This window comes from Pogona vitticeps, chromosome 1 (genome assembly GCF_051106095.1).
Source record: "Pogona vitticeps strain Pit_001003342236 chromosome 1, PviZW2.1, whole genome shotgun sequence".
In the NCBI taxonomy this organism is placed as follows: domain Eukaryota; kingdom Metazoa; phylum Chordata; class Lepidosauria; order Squamata; family Agamidae; genus Pogona; species Pogona vitticeps.
The window spans coordinates 174,800,122-174,818,529 of record NC_135783.1 but is presented as its reverse complement, the minus strand read 5'-3'; the positions used below and the strand labels follow the sequence as shown (position 1 = coordinate 174,818,529).

Here is an 18,408-nt window from a genome sequence, read left to right as displayed (position 1 = left end):
CAGTTGGGAATGTTTATGGAGCATGGAGTGTCATTATTCATCAGTTCTTAATGAATACAGCTTTCTGAGTAAATACTTAATGTGGTAATGATCTTTAGTGTAAAGATGGCATCTGAGTCACAACACTCTTCAAAAAGCTTCAGCGATTATTATTCTTCCCCTTATCTTACTGCACAAGTCTTGGAATTGAGAGGCATTGCTTTGATGGATAGAAAGAAAAATAAATTGATTAGCTTAAGCTCCTTTAAAATGTGCACACACAGAGAGACACAGGCACACAGACACACACACACAAGAGGAAGCTGCTGCAGAAATTGCATGCCAACTCTCTGTAGCAATAACGGCAGGGTGTACAGTGATCCTGAGCTTTATATGTAAATTTATGCAACAAACTTTTGCAAACCTAGCATGTACTTTTCTTCTCAAACACCACAAGAAACTCTTTAGTCCTTGATTTGGCAAAAGGCAGAAAAGTTTCATCTGTTTCACACAGCAGGGGTCGGGAGAAGCATGTGGAGTATTTCTGAAGAAGCAAGAAGAGAACAATTTGCTGTTACTTAATAGTTTCTAGCATTAGAAACATTGCTGGAAGGAAATTCCTAAATTTATGTTAAAGTTCCTGTGCTTCAGTGCACATGTATAAAAACTGTTATTGTGGAAAAATACTCATGCTGCCACATTTTATATTAAAAAGGTGGGCTTCCATTGGCGGGAATGTTCTGGCTCTGCTTACACCATGATAATGAGATCGGGTAGTACTCACCCATTTGAGATACCGTATTTTTCGCTCCATAAGACGCACCTTTCCATAAGACGCACCGATTTTTTAGGAGAAGAAAACAGGAAAATATAATCTGTTTTCTTCGCTCCATAAGATGCACAGACTTTCCACCCCCCTGTTTTGTGGGAAAAAAGTGAGTCTTATGGTGCAAAAAATACAGTAAGTATTACACATGTGTTGCCAAGCCCAGAAAAATAGCCTGCAAGTGTTGTGTGGCTGAGGTTGTAATCTTCTCCACTTTAACCTGGCCATAAGCCTCTTTGAACTCAGAAAGTTGCAGCCACGTCAATATGTAGCTTGATTTTAAATTTAATCACAGTAAGTTTGATTTTGCTACACCTTTGTCCTTTTCAACTGGGTCCTCCCACTGAGCTTCCTCATTTTGTTCCTGCCCCAGCCAAGAGGCATTCAAAGCCCTCATTTATCTTGTCTGAAGCTAATAAGATTCACCTAGTAGCATGAGTGAGCAGTAATTGCTCTGCTCCTAAATTTATGTGTGTGTGTGTGTGGGGGGGGGTGTCTCAACAAAGGAGCTATGCATTTTATAAATAGTCACACTATTACATCCTCATTACACTATTGCATATCAATCAGGGTGGTTTGTTCCATACACTGATTATGGGTTCACATGTGAAACAGAAAGCTCATGGCTTTAGCTTAGGCTATGTATTTGAAAGGACACCTCAGTTTTGCCTGATTGTTTATGAGCATAAACATCAATATGAGGTGATTGCTCTTTACCAGGAAAAAAAAACCTATCATCACCAGCTCTCTGTCAGGCATCAGTTGCCCCCCTTCCCTTTTTCCTAGGTTACTGCTAAGACAGATAACACTGTGAAACATTTTTCAGGAAGCAGATACACACCAGCACACAAGACAAGGACACTTAACAAAAAATGCCTTTATCCAAATATCTCCTTGGATTTAGGGCACAGGAGGACAACTTTGCCAAGTCCAGAAGCATTTTGAAAATGCTAGTCCTTGGAGTACCAGAAATATAAGGAAAAATGTGCAGTAATAGTTTCAACCAGTTGTATTGTGAGTAGAAACAAGCCTTTTTATGTGATTAATCAAGCTGTGAATATGTGTTTTCAGGGGGAATGTAACCACATACAGCATAGGCTGCAGCCCTATTCCATGATTTGTCTTTTGACGGACCAGGAGCACCCCTGCCTTGTCTGTATTAAGCTTCAGAGTATTTGTCTTCCTCCAGCCCATTACTGACATTAGACATTGATCTGGAAATCAAACAGCTTTCTCTGATTTAGATGGAAAGTTAGAACAGAGTTGGGTGTCATCCACATATTGGTGACATCAAACCCTAAAACTCCAGACAGCCTCTCCTAGTGATCCCATGTACAAAACAGAACACTGAAGGAAGCCACAGATCAGAAGCCCGGGTGTTGAACAGGAGTTTGAATTCTCCTTTTAGGAAGGACCAGAGCCACTGTCAGACAGTGCCTCCAAGCCAGAGAGATTGCCCAGAAGGATAAGATGATTGATATTCATAGTCAGATCATATTTATTTAGATTTGGAGAACTGGAATATAACAACTGTACCAAGGAGCCTAAAACTGGAAATCACTGAAAAATTAAACCTGTTTTAATACTAAAAAAATCCCTAGGATGGGGAGAGAGGATTTAAATGCCTAATTGTGCCTCCCAGAGGCTTTTCTGGGGTCACAATCTTCATATCTGATTTTTGTGGTGGGTGGAAGGCCAGAGGGGCACACACCCTTATTTACTTGTTTTTGAATTATCTGATCTTGATTGTTGATAATCACTGTTAATAATTCAGTGATCTGCCATTTTGTCAGCAGGAGAAAATTCCTTCATTCAAGCTCTTTGGTGTGTTTTATACAATGACTCTAAGCTTAACATTACCATTAACATTTAATGTTAACATTATTGGGGATTTTAAAAAATGTTTGTTAGGAAATATGTGGTGACCAGAAGAGTTGTGCCTAACGTTGTATGTGTAGCAGACTGCTCACCCAATGCCTCTCCCAAGCTTTGGCTGTGCTTGGTTCCAATAAGGGTTCCCCTAGCCATACACAGCTGCCAAAACAACAGAACATGTATTGGATAGCAGTGCTAAGTGGAAGTGCCTGGTTTTGTGAGGCACCTCAGGCTGCCTGAATCCAGGACTGGGCAGCTGAATCTACTTCTCAGCTCCTCTACTTTTCTGTGTCTTTTCTGGCCTGGGCTTCTTAGCCAGTGCTGACCTCTACATTGCCTCCAAGACCTGTGGAGGAGGGTTCTATTTACTGGTGTTCCTTGATAATCCTTTTGGACACTAACAGAGCCTCTGCCCCCCCTTCTGTCCCCTTCATTCCACTCTCTGCAGCAAAACAGATATTCAGCTTATACAGATCTAAATCCTATTCTGCCTGAAAGCATAAAGGGTTGAAATCCTTCTATGGCTAAGAAGCCTAAGCCAGAGGTTGGGGCAAACACATAAGCCCTGGCCCCACCTACCAGAAAATAAGGCAGATCTTTGCACATTCAGTGCAGATATCTTCCTTGTACAGATCCTTGCACATGCATTTAGCTGAACACTTGCAGCATTCTTGTAATTGAAGGTCCTGCCCCATTACTGGAGCATGGCAACCACATTCAGTTGATGGCATGCAAGCACTTCTGCAGACTTCACACTGAACATATGAAGGTCAAGTTTACTTCCAAATGGGAAGGTGCAGGAGATGGGCTTATAGCCATCCCCATGTCCCTGCCACCCATTTCATTTAGCCATTCACACTTTCAGGCACAACACTGACTGGGGCTATAGATCATGTTGGATAAACAACGTTTTTGTATACCCTGTTCCAGCAGTATGTCTTCATTTTTTTCTGGAGTGGCAATGGTAGTTTACAGCACACATGTTTCCTTTTGCAGTATTTTAGTGCTATTGTGTATTTGCTTTTTTATTACTTGGTTGGATTAATCAGTGACTGAATACCTGTTGCTAAGTATAGGCCCACTGAACCATTCAAATGGACCCACTCTTGATGCAATTTACTTCAGTGCATTAAGTTGCAACTAGAGTATTCCCATTTAAATCAATTGAACTTGTGTAGGAATTGGCTCACCCTTCACAGATTGCTGCCTTGATGAGGCGAAGGGGCTTGAGTAATTCGGAAAAGCTATGGGCTATGCCGTGCAGGGACACCCAAGACAGACAGGTCACAGTGGAGAGTTCTGACTAAACACAATCCACCTGGAGCAGGAACTGGCAAGCCACTCCAGTATCCTTGCCAAGAAAACTCCATGGACAGAAACAAAAGACTAAAAGATGTGACGCTGGAAGATGAGCCCCTCAAGTAGGAAGGCGCCCAACATGCTATTGAGAAAGAACGGAGGACAAGTACAAGTAGCTCCTGAGCTAATGAACTAAAATGGATGGGAATTGGCAAATCCAATTAAAATGATTATCATATCTACTATTGTGGGCAAGAATCCCATAGAAGAAATGAATTAGCCCTCATAGTCAACACAAGAGTGGGGAAAGCTGTACTGTATACAATCTCAAAAATGATAGAATGATTTCAATACGAATCCAAGGCACACCTTTCAACATCACAGTCATACAAGTTTATGCACCAACCAACGATGCAGAAGAGGCTGAAATTGAACAATTCTATGAAGACTCACAACACCTTCTAGAACTGACACCAAAGAAAGATGTTCTTCTCTTTATAAGGAACTGGAATGCTGAAGCAGGGAGTCAAGAGATAAAAGGAACAACAGGAAAGTTTGGCTTGGAGTTCAAAATGAAGCAGGGCAAAGACTAATAGAGTTTTGTCAAGATAACAAGCTGGTAATCACAAACACTCTTTTCCAACAACACAAGAGGATACTCTACACATGGATATCACCAAATGGGCAATACAGAAATAAGATTGATTATATTCTCTGCAGCCAAAGATGGAGAAGCTCTATAAGGTAAAGGTAAAGGTTTCCCTTGACATTTTTAGTCAGTCATGTCCGACTCTAGGGGGTAGTGCTCATCCCGGTTTCCAAGCCGTAGAGCCAGCGTTTGTCCAAAGACAGTTTCCGTTGTCACGTGGCCAGCGCGACTTGGACCCGGAATGCTGTTTACCTTCCCACTGAGATGTTACCTATTTATCTACTCGCATTTACATGCTTTCGAACTGCTAGGTTGGCGAGGAGCTGGGACAAAGCGACGGGAGCTCACTCCGTCGCATGGATTTGATCTTACAACTGCTGGTCTTCTGACCCTGCAGCACACAAAGGCTTCTGCGGTTTAGCCCGCAGCACTCTATCCAGGCAGCAAAAACAAGACCTGGAGCTGATTGTGGCTCTGATCATCAGCTTCTTAAAGCAAGATTCAAGCCTAAACTGAAGAAAGTAGGGGGGAAATGGGCTACTTGGGTATAATCTAAACCAAACCCCTTATGAATACACAGTGGAAGTGAAGAACAGATTTAAGGAACTCGATTTGGTGGATAGAGTGCTGGAAGAACTATGGATGGAGGCTCGTAACATTGTACTGGAGGCAGCAACAAAAACCATCCCAAAGAAAAGGAAATACAAGAAAGCAAAGTGGCTGTCCAACGAGGCCTTCCAAATAGTAGAGAAGAGAAGGGAAACAAAATGCAAGGGAGTTAGGGAAAATTACAGAAAATTGAATGTAGGCTTCCAAAGAATATCAAGGAGAGACAAGAAAATTGTAGATATTAAAGGAACATTTTTTTGCAAAGATGGACATGACCAAGGATAAAAATGGTAGGGACCTAACAGAAGCAGAAGACATCAAGAAGAGGTGGCAAGAATTATATCAGAAAGATCTGGATGTCCTAGACAACCTAGATACTGCGGTTGCTGAGCTTGAGTCAGACATCCTGGAGAGTGAAGTGGGGCTTGGAAAGCATGACTAACAACAAGGCCAGTGGATGTGATGGCATTCCAGTTGAACTATTTAAATTCTTAAAAGATGACGCTGTTAAGGTGCTACACTCAATATGCCAGCAAGTCTGGAAGACTCAGCAGTGGCCAGAGGATTGGAAAGGATCGGTCTACATCCCAATCCCAAAGAAGGACAGTGACAAAGAATGCTCCAACTACCGTACAATTACACTCATTTCCCACTCTAGCAAGGTTATGCTCAAAATCCTACAAGGAAGGCTTCAGCAGTATGTGGACCAAGAACTCCCAGAAGTACAAGCCGGATTTCGAAGGGGCAGAGGAATTAGAGCAAATTGCTAAAATGCACTGGATTATGGAGAAAGCCACAGAGTTCCAGAAAAATATCTACTTCTGCTTCATTGACTATGCAAAAGTCTTGGACTGTGTGGACCACAGCAAACTATGGCAATCCTTAAAGAAATGGGAGTGCCTGACCACCTTATCTGCCTCCTGAGAAATCTATAGGTGGGACAGGAAGCAACAGTTAGAACCTGATATGGAACAAACTGATTGGTTTAAATTTGGGAAAGGTGTATGACAAGGCTGTATATTGACTCCCTGCTTATTTAACTTATATGCAGAATACATCATGCGAAAGGCTGGACTGGATGAATCCGAAGCCGGAATTAACATTGCCAGAAGAAATATCAACAACTGATATGCAGATGATACCACTCTGATGGCAGAAAGTGGGGAGGAATTAAAGAACCTCTTAATGAGGGTGAAAGAAGAGAGCACAAAAATGGCCTGAAGCTCACCATCAAAAAAACTAAGATTATGGCCACTGGTCCCATCAACTCCTGGGAAATAGAGGGGAAAGATATGGAGGCAGTGACAGATTTTACTTTCTTGGGCTCCACGATCACTGCAGATGGGGACAGTAGCCATAAAATTAAAAGACACCTGCTTCTTGGAAGGAAAGTGATGACAATCCTTGACAGCATCTTAAAAAGCAGAGACATCACCTTGCCAACAAAAGTCCGAATAGTCAAAGCTATGGTTTTTCCTGTAGTGATGTATGGAAGTGAGAGCTGGACCTTAAAGAAGGCTGACTGTCAAAGAATTGATGCTTTTGAATTGTGGTGCTGTAGGAGACTCTTGAGAGTCCCCTGGACCGCAGAGAACAAACCTACCCATTCTGAAGGAAATCAACCCTGAGTGCTCACTGGAAGGACTGATCCTGAAGCTGAGGCTCCAATACTTTGGCCTTCTCATGAGAAGAGGAGACTCCCTGGAAAAGACCTGATGTTGGGAAAGTGTGAAGGCAAGAGGAGAAGGGGACGACAGAGGATGAGGTGGATTAACAGTTTTACCAAAGCTACCAACATGACTTTGACCAAACTCCGGGAGGTAGTGGAAGACAGGGGGGCCTGGCGTGCTCTGGTCCATGGGGTCACGAAGAGTCAGACATGACTTAACGACTAAACAACAGTAAGGAATTGGCTCACCAAGTCCCCACTAATTCAGTTGGCCTACTTTAGTGTGACTTACTATATTAAGAAACAGGCTTTCAGCCAATGCCCTGTCAATGTTGGTTGCAGTCCTTACTTACTAAACCACACTGAAAATATTGCATCTTTTTATACAGTACACATGCATATATGCTGTATGTGTATCTGCCTGTTGTGGTTATATATTCCAGATTTTTGATTTCTTGTCATTTATTTTATGAAGTAAGCCATTATAAAAGTAAACCAATGTTATTTTTTGTGATTTCTTTGTCCTTTCAAAAACATTATTGTTGACCACATTCAAGCTCTCCATTCTTTAACTAACTCCATGAAACAAAAGGACTCTGAGAAGATTATTTTACTAAGTGCAAATGTCCCACATTTCTCTCATAGAAACAGTAATTCATCTGTTATTTGATTATTGGCCATACAGAAAATCAAAATTGATGCTTCTTTCATGGAGAGCACATATCCCTGAAGAGAGATAATTCCAGAAAACATTACTCTTAGGTTACTGGAGTTTGAACTTGAGATCTTTTTGCCTTGTATTTAATTTCATTCTCTTTCAAAATCACACATCTCACTGCTTCAGTGCTTCATTATGTTGTTGTTGTATAAAAACCGATTGGCTGTGTTGCAAGTAGCATCAGTAGAAGAGAATTCAAAAGGCAGTGGGCCTTGATAACAGTGGCACTTATGATGGTGGAGATGCAGAAAGCATCCATGATTAACCTTGACTCTGATTTCAGCGTTGTAGGAAAAGGCAAACTGTTGCCAGATACAGAAGGCCATTTGTTATCACTAACTTTAGATGCTTATCTAGTAAAACACCATCTCTCTTGCTTAAAATGGAATGCAGTTTTTAAGATGTACCTTGTTAACACTATTTCTTCATATATTTTACTCTTGTATATTGAAAAGTTATCACTTCATTTCAGCTTTGTTGACGGCATAGGTATTGGCCAATAGGAACTGGTCAAGATCAAAAGAATGGTCCAAGTGGTTCCATGGTCCCAAGGGCACTTTGAGTTTCTGTTAGTAATGTATTATTCTTATGTGATGTGTCCTCGCACAATGAAACAGAATAACACTAGGATTTTTCTCCTTGCCACAAGGTAGCAAGATTTAATTTTTTGTCAATATCAAAGAATTTCTGCATTTTGAGGGTGATTTTTGCTAATTCTGTACAATGAGCAAAATTCAGAACTGTGGTACCTGTTGTCTTATTTCATGAGCTACTAAAAATAGTCTACTGAGTGAGTTGTTTGTGTTTTTGTGATCAATACGCATGTCCTCTTGCACTTGTTCTGTGTGTCTTGCTGTTTGTGTGTGTGTGTATGTACTGTAGCTTCATAAAGTTGCAAATTTTGCACAAATTGTAGAAACTCAGCAAGAGAAATTGCTTAATTTTCCCCATCTTCTTGTTTGTTCATTTTTTTTGTTTAGTCTTCTGAGCAAGAGCAATATTTCCCAGGGTTTGGAGAATTCTCAGATGTTATTGTCACATCACAATGGTTTGTCTCAGCTAAAATCTTGCCAACCACAACTAAAATGAGATAAGATAAAATAAAATCTTTTTAAATGCAGCCTCCCTGATTTTAAGTAAACGCAGTGAACAGTAAAACAATTTAAATTGTCACATTGTCTCATGTAAAGTTCCTGACAAAGGTACCTCAAATCAAAACCCAGGCCAGAAAATAACTTCATGTAACTGTTCTGGTTGCCTTCCAAAGCTATCCCCATCAACCTGGAAAGACCTGCCCCCCTACTTAAGTGGTGTATGGTGTAGAGAAAAGCTTTTTCTTACCTATTTTCCGTGTATTCCCCACCCCTTGTATGCTGATTAACAGTATGCTGGGAGTAACGAAGCCCAGTATACATATTAGATGTTATCCTCTGGATGCTTACTCTGGACAATTTTTGAGTTGGGCTTGGAAATATTATGTGTTTTTCTACCCTGGGAGGAAAATGTATAATTGCTGAATCAATTCAAGAAAGCTTGATCATTCCTAGGCTCATGGTCCACACTTGAATAACATTCAGGTTCTGTTTTGAATCAGTAGCACATCATTCCCATTTGTCCCGAGCTGCTAACGTGACTCGTTTGTTGCTTCTTGCTGACCTGTTACCATTCCCAGTGCATTCTTTGGAAGATACTCACTGGGCCCTTCAAGTGGCCAGTTCTGTTTATTGCATATTGAAAATACTGGTAGGAACTACAGGTTTGCAGATAACTCAGAGTAAGATTTTTACTGCAGGTTACTGCAAGCTGGAACCAAACCACTTGAAGAACACACCTGCTTTTAATATTTGTTTTGTGTGGCTGGATGGTGGCAGTGACCAAGGAGCACACTGGCAGTGGCAGAAGCGCAGCAGAGGTGTCCCCTGTTGTCAAAGATGCTGTGGTTCAGGGCTCACTTCATCAGGCTTACACCCACCAGTGTCCTGTTGTTAGTGCAAAGAACTCAAGAACTCCTCAGAGTTCATGGGGAGAAAAGCCATGACAAGAAGCATGGAAGTTGATGGAGAGCATTTAGTCAGAAATGAAAGCAGATAGAAACACCAGTGAGAGGGTCTGCTACCAACATCCCAGCCAGATTGCTGGATTATGTCCTCTGCGAACAGATTGCCAGACATTCAAAGACAATGGATGAGTGGTAATGCAACCCTGTTATTTATTGGAAGTTCAATAAATATTGGCCGCAAATGTGAGGTCAACAAATTTCCTCATCTTCCCTGCTGACAAGTTCATATTCCCAAAAGTGAAAGAAATGACAAGGGGATCCACTGTCTTGGGCTGTATCCTCCATGACAGAGAGGAACTGCTCATTAATGCAGATATATTAGGAATCCTGAATAGAAATTACCGGAATATGAGGGTTTTTTTTTCCTGAGGAGAGGGAGGTCTGAGGATAGTGGGTTGTGCATTCCGGACTTTAAGAAAGTTCAATAAGCTTTAAAAAAATTCCAGGTGAGATCCCACTATCAGAAATTTCAAATAGAAGAGTGGTCATGATGGGTGGAAGTGTTGAAAAAGTGAGATATTGAGGGCATGGCCATGAACAATTGCAATTAGAAAAGGAAGTGGGGAACATATGAAGAAAACTGGGAGCTTTTAGCTGAGCTGAGCTTTAACAGCAATAAGAGATGCAAAGAGGCGCAAATTGCCAAGAAACAATACCAGATGAACTACATCCAAGGATATTAAAAGGATTTAGAGATGTAAGCCTCCTTATATAATCTTTGATAATTCTTGGAGAATGGTTAAGATCTCTCCTACATTAAATATTAAATTAAATTAAATATTAAGGAAAACCTCTTGACATTAAGAGCTATTTGACTTTGGAAGAGGCTTTCTTTTTTGAGGTTTTTAAGCAAATGTTGGATTTTCTTCATTGGCATTGGTTAGACCAGTTGACCCTTCACATACTTTCAACTGTACAATTGTTTGATCACACAGTAAACCTTGTGGGGAAAATACAAAAGTTTGGGTTTTATTATAATTTGGGTTTAATAAAGTTTTATCTATACAGGCATGTATGCAAGAGAGCAAGGAGGAACAGAGCACAAGGTTAGCAGGTTTGCAATACAAAGCACAGCCAAGGTTGAAGTCTTCTTGGGACTATCAAGATGAAGTGAACCAGGAAATGAGTGTGTCTGGACAGCCAGCTGCCTATTAGTTTTGGAAGGAGGGGAAGACTAAGGAGAATACTAACCTGAACTTTTCTCCCAGCCAGAGGAAGCAAGGAGCTGAAGGGGAAAAAAGCACAGGAAAACCCTGCTACCTCCTTTCTTTTGAAGCCTTGGGTCAACCACTGATTCAGTCAGAACAGAGAATCTTAAGAGACAAGTTGTTGCTTATGCGAAAAAGTGCAGTAACCCACTCTACCCTTCATAGCTAATATTAATGTAATGTGATATATATGCACAAATGTAGGATGCTCCAGAAACTCTGGATTCTTTTGTTCATTTGTGTCAAAAATCATTACACCATTTAAAACTAGTGCCAAATCTATTTGCAGTTAAAAGCTTTGTGCATATTACATTTGTCATTTCAGTTCCAATTAGTGTGACAAATTTGAACAGATTTCTGGTTTTCTTGTGCATATAATTTTTGAAGATTTTAAAATGCCATTCAGGATATGCTTCTTAACGCAGAAATGTAATGCAAATGGGAGATCAATGAAGTTATTTAGTCATGGTTTCCTTTATATTACACTCAATAACATTTCTGCCCTCTTTTACAGGGCGATACTATTGTTTCCTGTGATTCTTATGGTGTGTTGAAACTGTGGGACATTCGAAAGGGAGTACCTATGGTATCAATTGATGCAGGACCACATCCTGGCAACCACGTCACTTTTGACCCATCTGGTAAGATCTTCCTTACAACTGGAGGCTTTGAATCTTTTTCTTTTCGTCTTCTCTTCCCTTTCTTTTAAAATGATTTGCCACAGTGCTGAAATATTGAGAGCCCATTGATAACAAGCTAATTTATATCTATCTTTAATTTATTAATTTAGCACATTATTCAAGGTGAGTTCCCACATATGAGGGTTTAAGAAAAAGAGAGAGAGAGAGATCACAACAGTGAAACCAGGTTTGTGGTATCATAGGTGCAGTACCAGAGTGCAGTTCGAGGATATAACGTCTGAAAACTATTTTCAGTGTTGAAGTAAACAAATGGGGGGGGATTAATAAAACACATTAAGGAGAGGGAGTTTAGCCCAAAACACTTCCTGCAATGCTGATTTCCTATTTGAAGGGATATTGCGAATTATTCAAAAGCGATTGACTTCTACCCTTTGGCCACAGTTTAACATGGTTCAGCACATCCCACCACCTTATTTTACTGGATGTGTAAAAGAGATCTATGACATGACGAATAAATTGATAATCTTAAATGTGTTTCCTATTAAGTAAAATGAATAATGCTTAAAACAGCATAAACTCACAGAAAACATACAGTTTTTATACATACTTTATTCATGGTCTATTCCCCCTCTCTTCTGCCAAGTATTCATAAGCCACCCATGAAAAATATTATTGCTCTTACAGCTGACTTCATTCGTTCCATAATGGATGGTCTGCAACTCACGAGGAAATGAAATATATGTATAGCACAGCCATTTTTGCATTCTCAGCTATTTATAACATGTCACCTGTATTGTGAAAGATTTTCCTTTTATTTTTAAAAGTAGCTGGTGTACAAATAGAATAAATGCATTTTATGTGAGACATTAATCTCCATTCCTAAAGCTGAGCAATCATTTGGATAAACATAGGTGTCCTTGCAAATATACACATGCTTTAGTTTAACTTTATTTCATAAATGTGGAATTGGAGTAATTGAATGAAGAGTATTTTTGCCTTTTGTTATTTCTGAGTCTTTATTCTGAAAAAAAAACACACAGAGAGATATACTCAATGTGAAGAAAGCAGTGCAAAAGGAGAGTGCCACCTCTCTTTTTTGTGTGTGTGTTGAAATTCTTTCTGCATCCCTCATAATTCTGCTGGTAATTTAATTTACTTGTTCAGTGAAGAACCTCCCAGTTCACCTGAAGCTTTTGCTTTATATAAAACTCGGTAGTCTACATACTCAATAAAAGTTACTGCACTCAAAGTACGAGGTTTATTTTGTTTTATTAGTTTTAGTTTACATTTTAGTGTTGTGGTGCAGAAGTTAATACATTTTTAAAGGCCAGACACAGGAATAGCTGATACCTTATCTACCTTTTCCCCATCTATATCACTCTTTCTTTCCTTCCTCATTCTCAAAACTTCAGATTTTTGTCCCAACACTGTCTAATCCTAGTTTTCACTTTTGTGCTATGGTGTACCATTTTTTAAAAATCAGAGCAGGACCAGCTGATATCTATTCTCCCCCCCCCACATATTTTATTCTCTACTCCTTTGCCCCCTTGTTTTTTTATCAGCCCACCATTCACAATCTGTCACAGTTTTACTTCTCTGTATTCTCAAAGTATTTTGCTTCTCTCTCTCTCTCTCTCTCTCTCTCTCTCTCTCTCTCTCTCTAGGTTTCACCTATGTGCTGTGGTGCAAAAGTAATACAAATTTAAAAATTTAACAAATTTGCTTCCCCCGTTTGTACATTTTGAAATCTGCATCATTACCAAAATCTAGATGTAAACTAGAAGCAATAAAATTTGAGAAATTTTGACTTCCTTCCTCTGTATATAAAAAAATGGATGTCCCTGGATTCAAATCCCTGAAAAATGCCATAGTACTACTTTGAGCCACTTGGAATCATTGCAACATAAAAATCTTATCAGCTCTAAATAATGTAAATAGGCAGAACGTTCCCATCATTTGCATAAAATCCAGAGCTGACACAGTAAGAAAATGCTACATAAAAATGACAAGCTAATTGAATGGACCGGAGAAAGTACAGTTTAATACAGTCACAGACTACCAGGAAATATACTGTAGAAACTTTTTTAGTAACTTTTGAATGTTTAGACATTCAAACTGGCTTCTGACCAGTTTCCTAAAATTTTTCATTTCATTTCATTCTTTATTATGCAGTCACAGAGCCAAGTTAAAACAATACAACAATAAAAACAAAATAAAGATAATTATTAAAAACATGCCCATTTAGAAGAAAGTAGTCAGTTAGATTAAAAAGTGTTTTAATGAGATCTTACAACAGAAAATGGGAACTTAGATACAGATTCTGTAACTGTTTTGTTTATACCTGCCAACAAATAGTCTAAATACCATGTAAATGGCCTTCCAGGACATTTTCACATAACAGGACAAAGTCTGTTATGATAATTTCTGTAAAGGCTACATTCAAACAGGATGTGTGACAAAGACTCAGCCACTTCATCTCCGCAAGCATACAGCCAATCCTCCTAGGGGATGCTGCAATATCACCCTTCCAGTATTGCAGAAGGGAGACAGTTGAATCTGGCCCTGGAGAAAGCATGCCAGTATTTGGGGACTGTAAGTTTATCCAAATACAGATCATGCTTTGGGAACTCAAAATTTAGGCCAAGATATATTGGCAAACAAGATCCATGGGCCTTTGATAGGGAATATTGCAAGTTCATGTATTTGATTCTTTTTTCTAAAATGGATTTTATAGTAAAATGATCCTCTGTTTAGAGAAGGGCCATAGAAAAGCCTAGTAGGTGTTATCTGGCTACAGATCCTTTAAACCAGGCTTGTCCAACCTGCAGCCCGAGGGCAGCATGCGGCCCAGGTCAGCTTGTAATGCGGCCCAGTGCAATTTTTTATTTTAAAAGAAATTCCAAAGTTTCAAGTTACACTGCCCGCACTTGCGGCTGGAATGTGGCTGGGGCATGTCACAACAGTAGAGGGGGAGAGAGGGAAGGAAGGAAGGAGGGGGAGGGGAGGGGACAGGGGGCCTGCGTGACTGCATTGCACCATCCCCATCAATAGGTGGACCCCCTCCCGGCCCCATAAAGCTGCCGGAGTCGAAGCTGGCAGCCTCTGCTGTCTGAGATTGCAGCTGCCGGTAAGCGCACTTGGAGGGGGGCTGCAGAGGACAGCTAGGGCTGCCCCCCCATGCGGCCCAAACCAAATGTATGTGTGGCCCAAACCAAAATTTCATATTCTAATGTGGCCCAGGGAAGGTGAAAGGTTGGACACCCCTGCTTTAAACCAAGAACTAATAAAAATATCTTTTTGCAAGAGGTAAAGGTAACCTAAGGATGGCTCTGCATATACAACTTTTGACCAATAACGAAAGGCAAAAGATCAGCCTCTACACTTTACAGATATGAGGCCCACCTCTAATCATAGTCCTGCAGATGAGGCATACCTGGGCATTCCAAAAACAGAGCACAAGAGATTTGAGAGCATGCTTTCAAGAACTGAATTAAAACCTTGAATCCATATTGCTATATCATATAGCAGTGGAGATAAAACTTTGGCCTCAACTACCTACAATGCAGCAGGAATAAAATGTGCCCCCTTAGTTTAAAAAAAAAAAAAACCAAAGCACTGCTTTACTTGTATTCTGTGTCATCTGCACTGCTGACTGGTTCTGGCTGGTCCAAGAGAGAGAGGAGCTAAAAACAGTGTCAAGGTATTTGAACTTTTTTACCTGCTCGATGTGCTATCCATCAACCACTTGTTCACCTGAGTACATCTAGACAAAGCCATGATCTTGGTTTTCCTAAAATTAATTGGTAGCAAATTATCTTTACAGTAGCCCATAAAAACATGTAAATGTTGTTTAAGATCTATTTGCAAGAGCAACATAAGAAGAGCATTGTCTGCCTAGAGCAACAAAGGAACCTTGGTTTCTGCCAATTTCGGTCCATGAAATTGTGATGGTAAACACCGTGGTGGCACTGCGGGTTAAACCGCAAAGCCTCTGGGCTGCAAAGTCGAAAGATCAGCAGTTTGAATCCACATGACAGAGTGAGCTCCCGTCGCTTGTCTCAGCTCCTGCCAACCTAGCAGTTCGAAAGCATGTAAAAATGAGAATAGATAAATGGGTACCACCTCAGTGGGAAGGTAACGCCATTCCATGTCTAGTCGCGCTGGCCACGTGACCACGGAAACTGTCTTCTGACAACGCTGGCTCTATGACTTGGAAACGGGGATGAGCACCACCACCCAGAGCAGGGGTGGACAATTAGTTTCTGTAGGGGCCCACATGAAAAATCTGAACTGTGTTCAGGGGTGGGTAGTAATAGGCCCCCAATTTGTGGGTAGTAATAGGCCCCCATTGGGTGAGGCACTGCGGTGAATGAACTACAAGGCTGATATAGTTAACTCACTAAACTTTTTAGGTAGTTAACTATGTGAGCGTTGTAATTCATTCACCGCAGAGAGGGAAAGGAAAAAAACCCCGACACTGAGCTAACTCACCTGTCCTCCGTTTCCCCACGGCCTTCCTCTCTGACAGTCTTCTATCCCGCGCAGGTAGGGTTGCCAGATACATTGGTACCAAAAGGAGGACATAGAAAGACAAAAAGGAGGACAAAGGAGGACATAGAAAGACAAAAAGGAGGACAAAGGAGGACATATTGAATGTTTCATTTAAATCCACATTAAACCCACAATCAATACAATTTTATTACAATTCCTGCCAATAAACGTCTCTTAGTGAACTGTCCAAGAAACAGTCATGTTAAAAAATAAAAATAAATTCAATGGAGGCTTTTTTCAAAATACCAAAGAATATTATTTAAACAGCTAATTGTACAACTACTACCTTGCAATACTTGCTGTTCTCAGCCGAGCTAAATGCAACGGCGATTAAATTTTGCAATGTTCCTTTTTCCATGGTTTTATGAAAAAGTCAAGTCTCTCTCTGTGTGTGTATGTCTCTCCCTCTCCCTCTCCCTCCATCTGACATACAAACCCTTCCTCAGTGGTCAATCAGTTGCTTCACTTCACTATGTCCATTTCCTCTCATGTCCATTTCTACCCATCCCTCCCTCGCACCTTTGAGCCGTCTCTCCCTTGCAGTCACAACCTTTTTTTCATGATTTTATAAAACTAAGTCTCTTTCTCACTCACATACATCCTCGCTCCCTCCCTAAATTTTCCCCAATCTTACTTTTAAACAAGCCTCTGTCAAGCTCTCTCGCACCTTTCTTCCCTCCTTGATTGAAGTTTCCCTCGTGCTCTCAGTCACCTCCCCCGGAAGCAGTCACTGATTGCCCCGGCTCTGTTGCACAGTGGGGGACCAATTAAACTGGCTTATCTCCGATCAGAACCATCAGAACAGAGGATTTACAAGCCGCTGCCGGGAGGATTTACAAATGCCTTACAACCAAGGAGGGAGGGAGAGGTGATTTACATTTTCAGGTAGAAATGCCGGACATTTTAAAGCTTTTTAGCTTTGCCTGCCAGACGCAGGATTTTCACTTAAAAAGCAGGACATGTCCTCCCTTTTCCGCGCAGGCGACGTGATGTGTCATCACATCGCCTGCGCAAGGATCGCTTCCGGCCTCTTGAGCTGCAGGCTCCGCAGCCTGCGGCTCAAGAGTAACAGTCAAAACTCATGAGATCCCAGCGTTTGATCCTTTTTAAAAGATTGATATCACTATAGCTTCTGGCCATGTCCGGGGCTGGTGGCCAGTGTTGTTGACATGAGTGAATAAGTGTGCTAAGAGAGGTACCAACCAGTATATGTTAGTTTGCAAAATTTCAGGTGGAATTATATCTGGTCCTGGAGCCTTTCCAATTTTCAGGCAGGAGATTACGGTCTTTATTTCAGCCAGGGTTACTGGTTCTCATTTGGCATATTATTTATATCCCAAACAACTGATTTTTCCATTGGTTGTGTTCTTGTCTCAGCAAAGATTTTAGAGAAACATTCCTCCCAAATGTTAGCACTTTCCTATATTGCTTTTATACATCTCTCCGGCATTTTTTAGCTGGATAACATTCCTTATCAAACTACTTGGGCGCATTCTTTCTCAAAACACTTCAAAATTTATGACTGGAACCAATAACAATTATTATATAAAGTAGTGGTAGTTTCAGTAGCTGCTAAAACTGAAATTTTCAATTCTTCACCCAATGTAGATTTTAATAGCCTGGTAACTTTCATGTTTATATCCTCTGATCAATGGAAACATTTGTAACTTAGTGTTAAGGTTTGATCTCCATACACATGTTCTGAAGCCATGCGTACTGAGGTAATTTATTTATTTATTTTATTTATTCCATTTATACCCCACCTATCTGGTCATATTGACCACTCTAGGTGTCTGACATGATTAGCGTTAGTGGTGAATGATCACTTTTAATACGAATTCCAACTGAGAAATCCTTCACCAGATTAGATAAAGAAGAGGAAATTAGCACATGCTCAAGAACACTGCTACAATGCCCAGACACAGAAGTAAATTCTGCACATTTGTCAAAATAATTATTTCCATTCAGAATAGAAAGACCAAGGTGCCTGTCGTTTGTGTCAGACATATGCTACCATAATTGATCCTTAGGTCTTTTGAGCTTCTATCACAGTTAAAGACACAGTTCTCTATATTACCTAAGCACCAGGAACTAGATGAAACAAATGCATCATTGTTGGAACTTATTCTTGCATTAAAATACCCCATTAATATCATATGAGCCCCAGGGACTATGGATTCTAAATCTATTATATAATGTTCCAACTGTTCCCAAGCTTTTTTGTACTGGCAGAGCTCCTAAACCTTTGTGCTGTTGACTGAGGATGGGCACTTTTCTGAGATGAAAGGTTTCCAACATGGGGATGAATTCTGGATTGCCCTGAGA

The 18,408-nt window shown here is 40.5% G+C and overlaps 1 protein-coding gene across 2 annotated transcripts in view; it reads left to right on the top strand.

Moving 5' to 3' along the window:
• Positions 1-18,408, top strand: part of SPAG16 (sperm associated antigen 16) — a 655,515-nt gene that overhangs the window by 457,300 nt on the left and 179,807 nt on the right. For both annotated transcript variants that reach the window (XM_078379135.1, XM_072977750.2), the window contains one exon: positions 11,406-11,532. In XM_078379135.1, the coding sequence (XP_078235261.1) occupies positions 11,406-11,532 (127 nt within the window). The remainder of the gene's footprint in view (positions 1-11,405; positions 11,533-18,408) is intronic.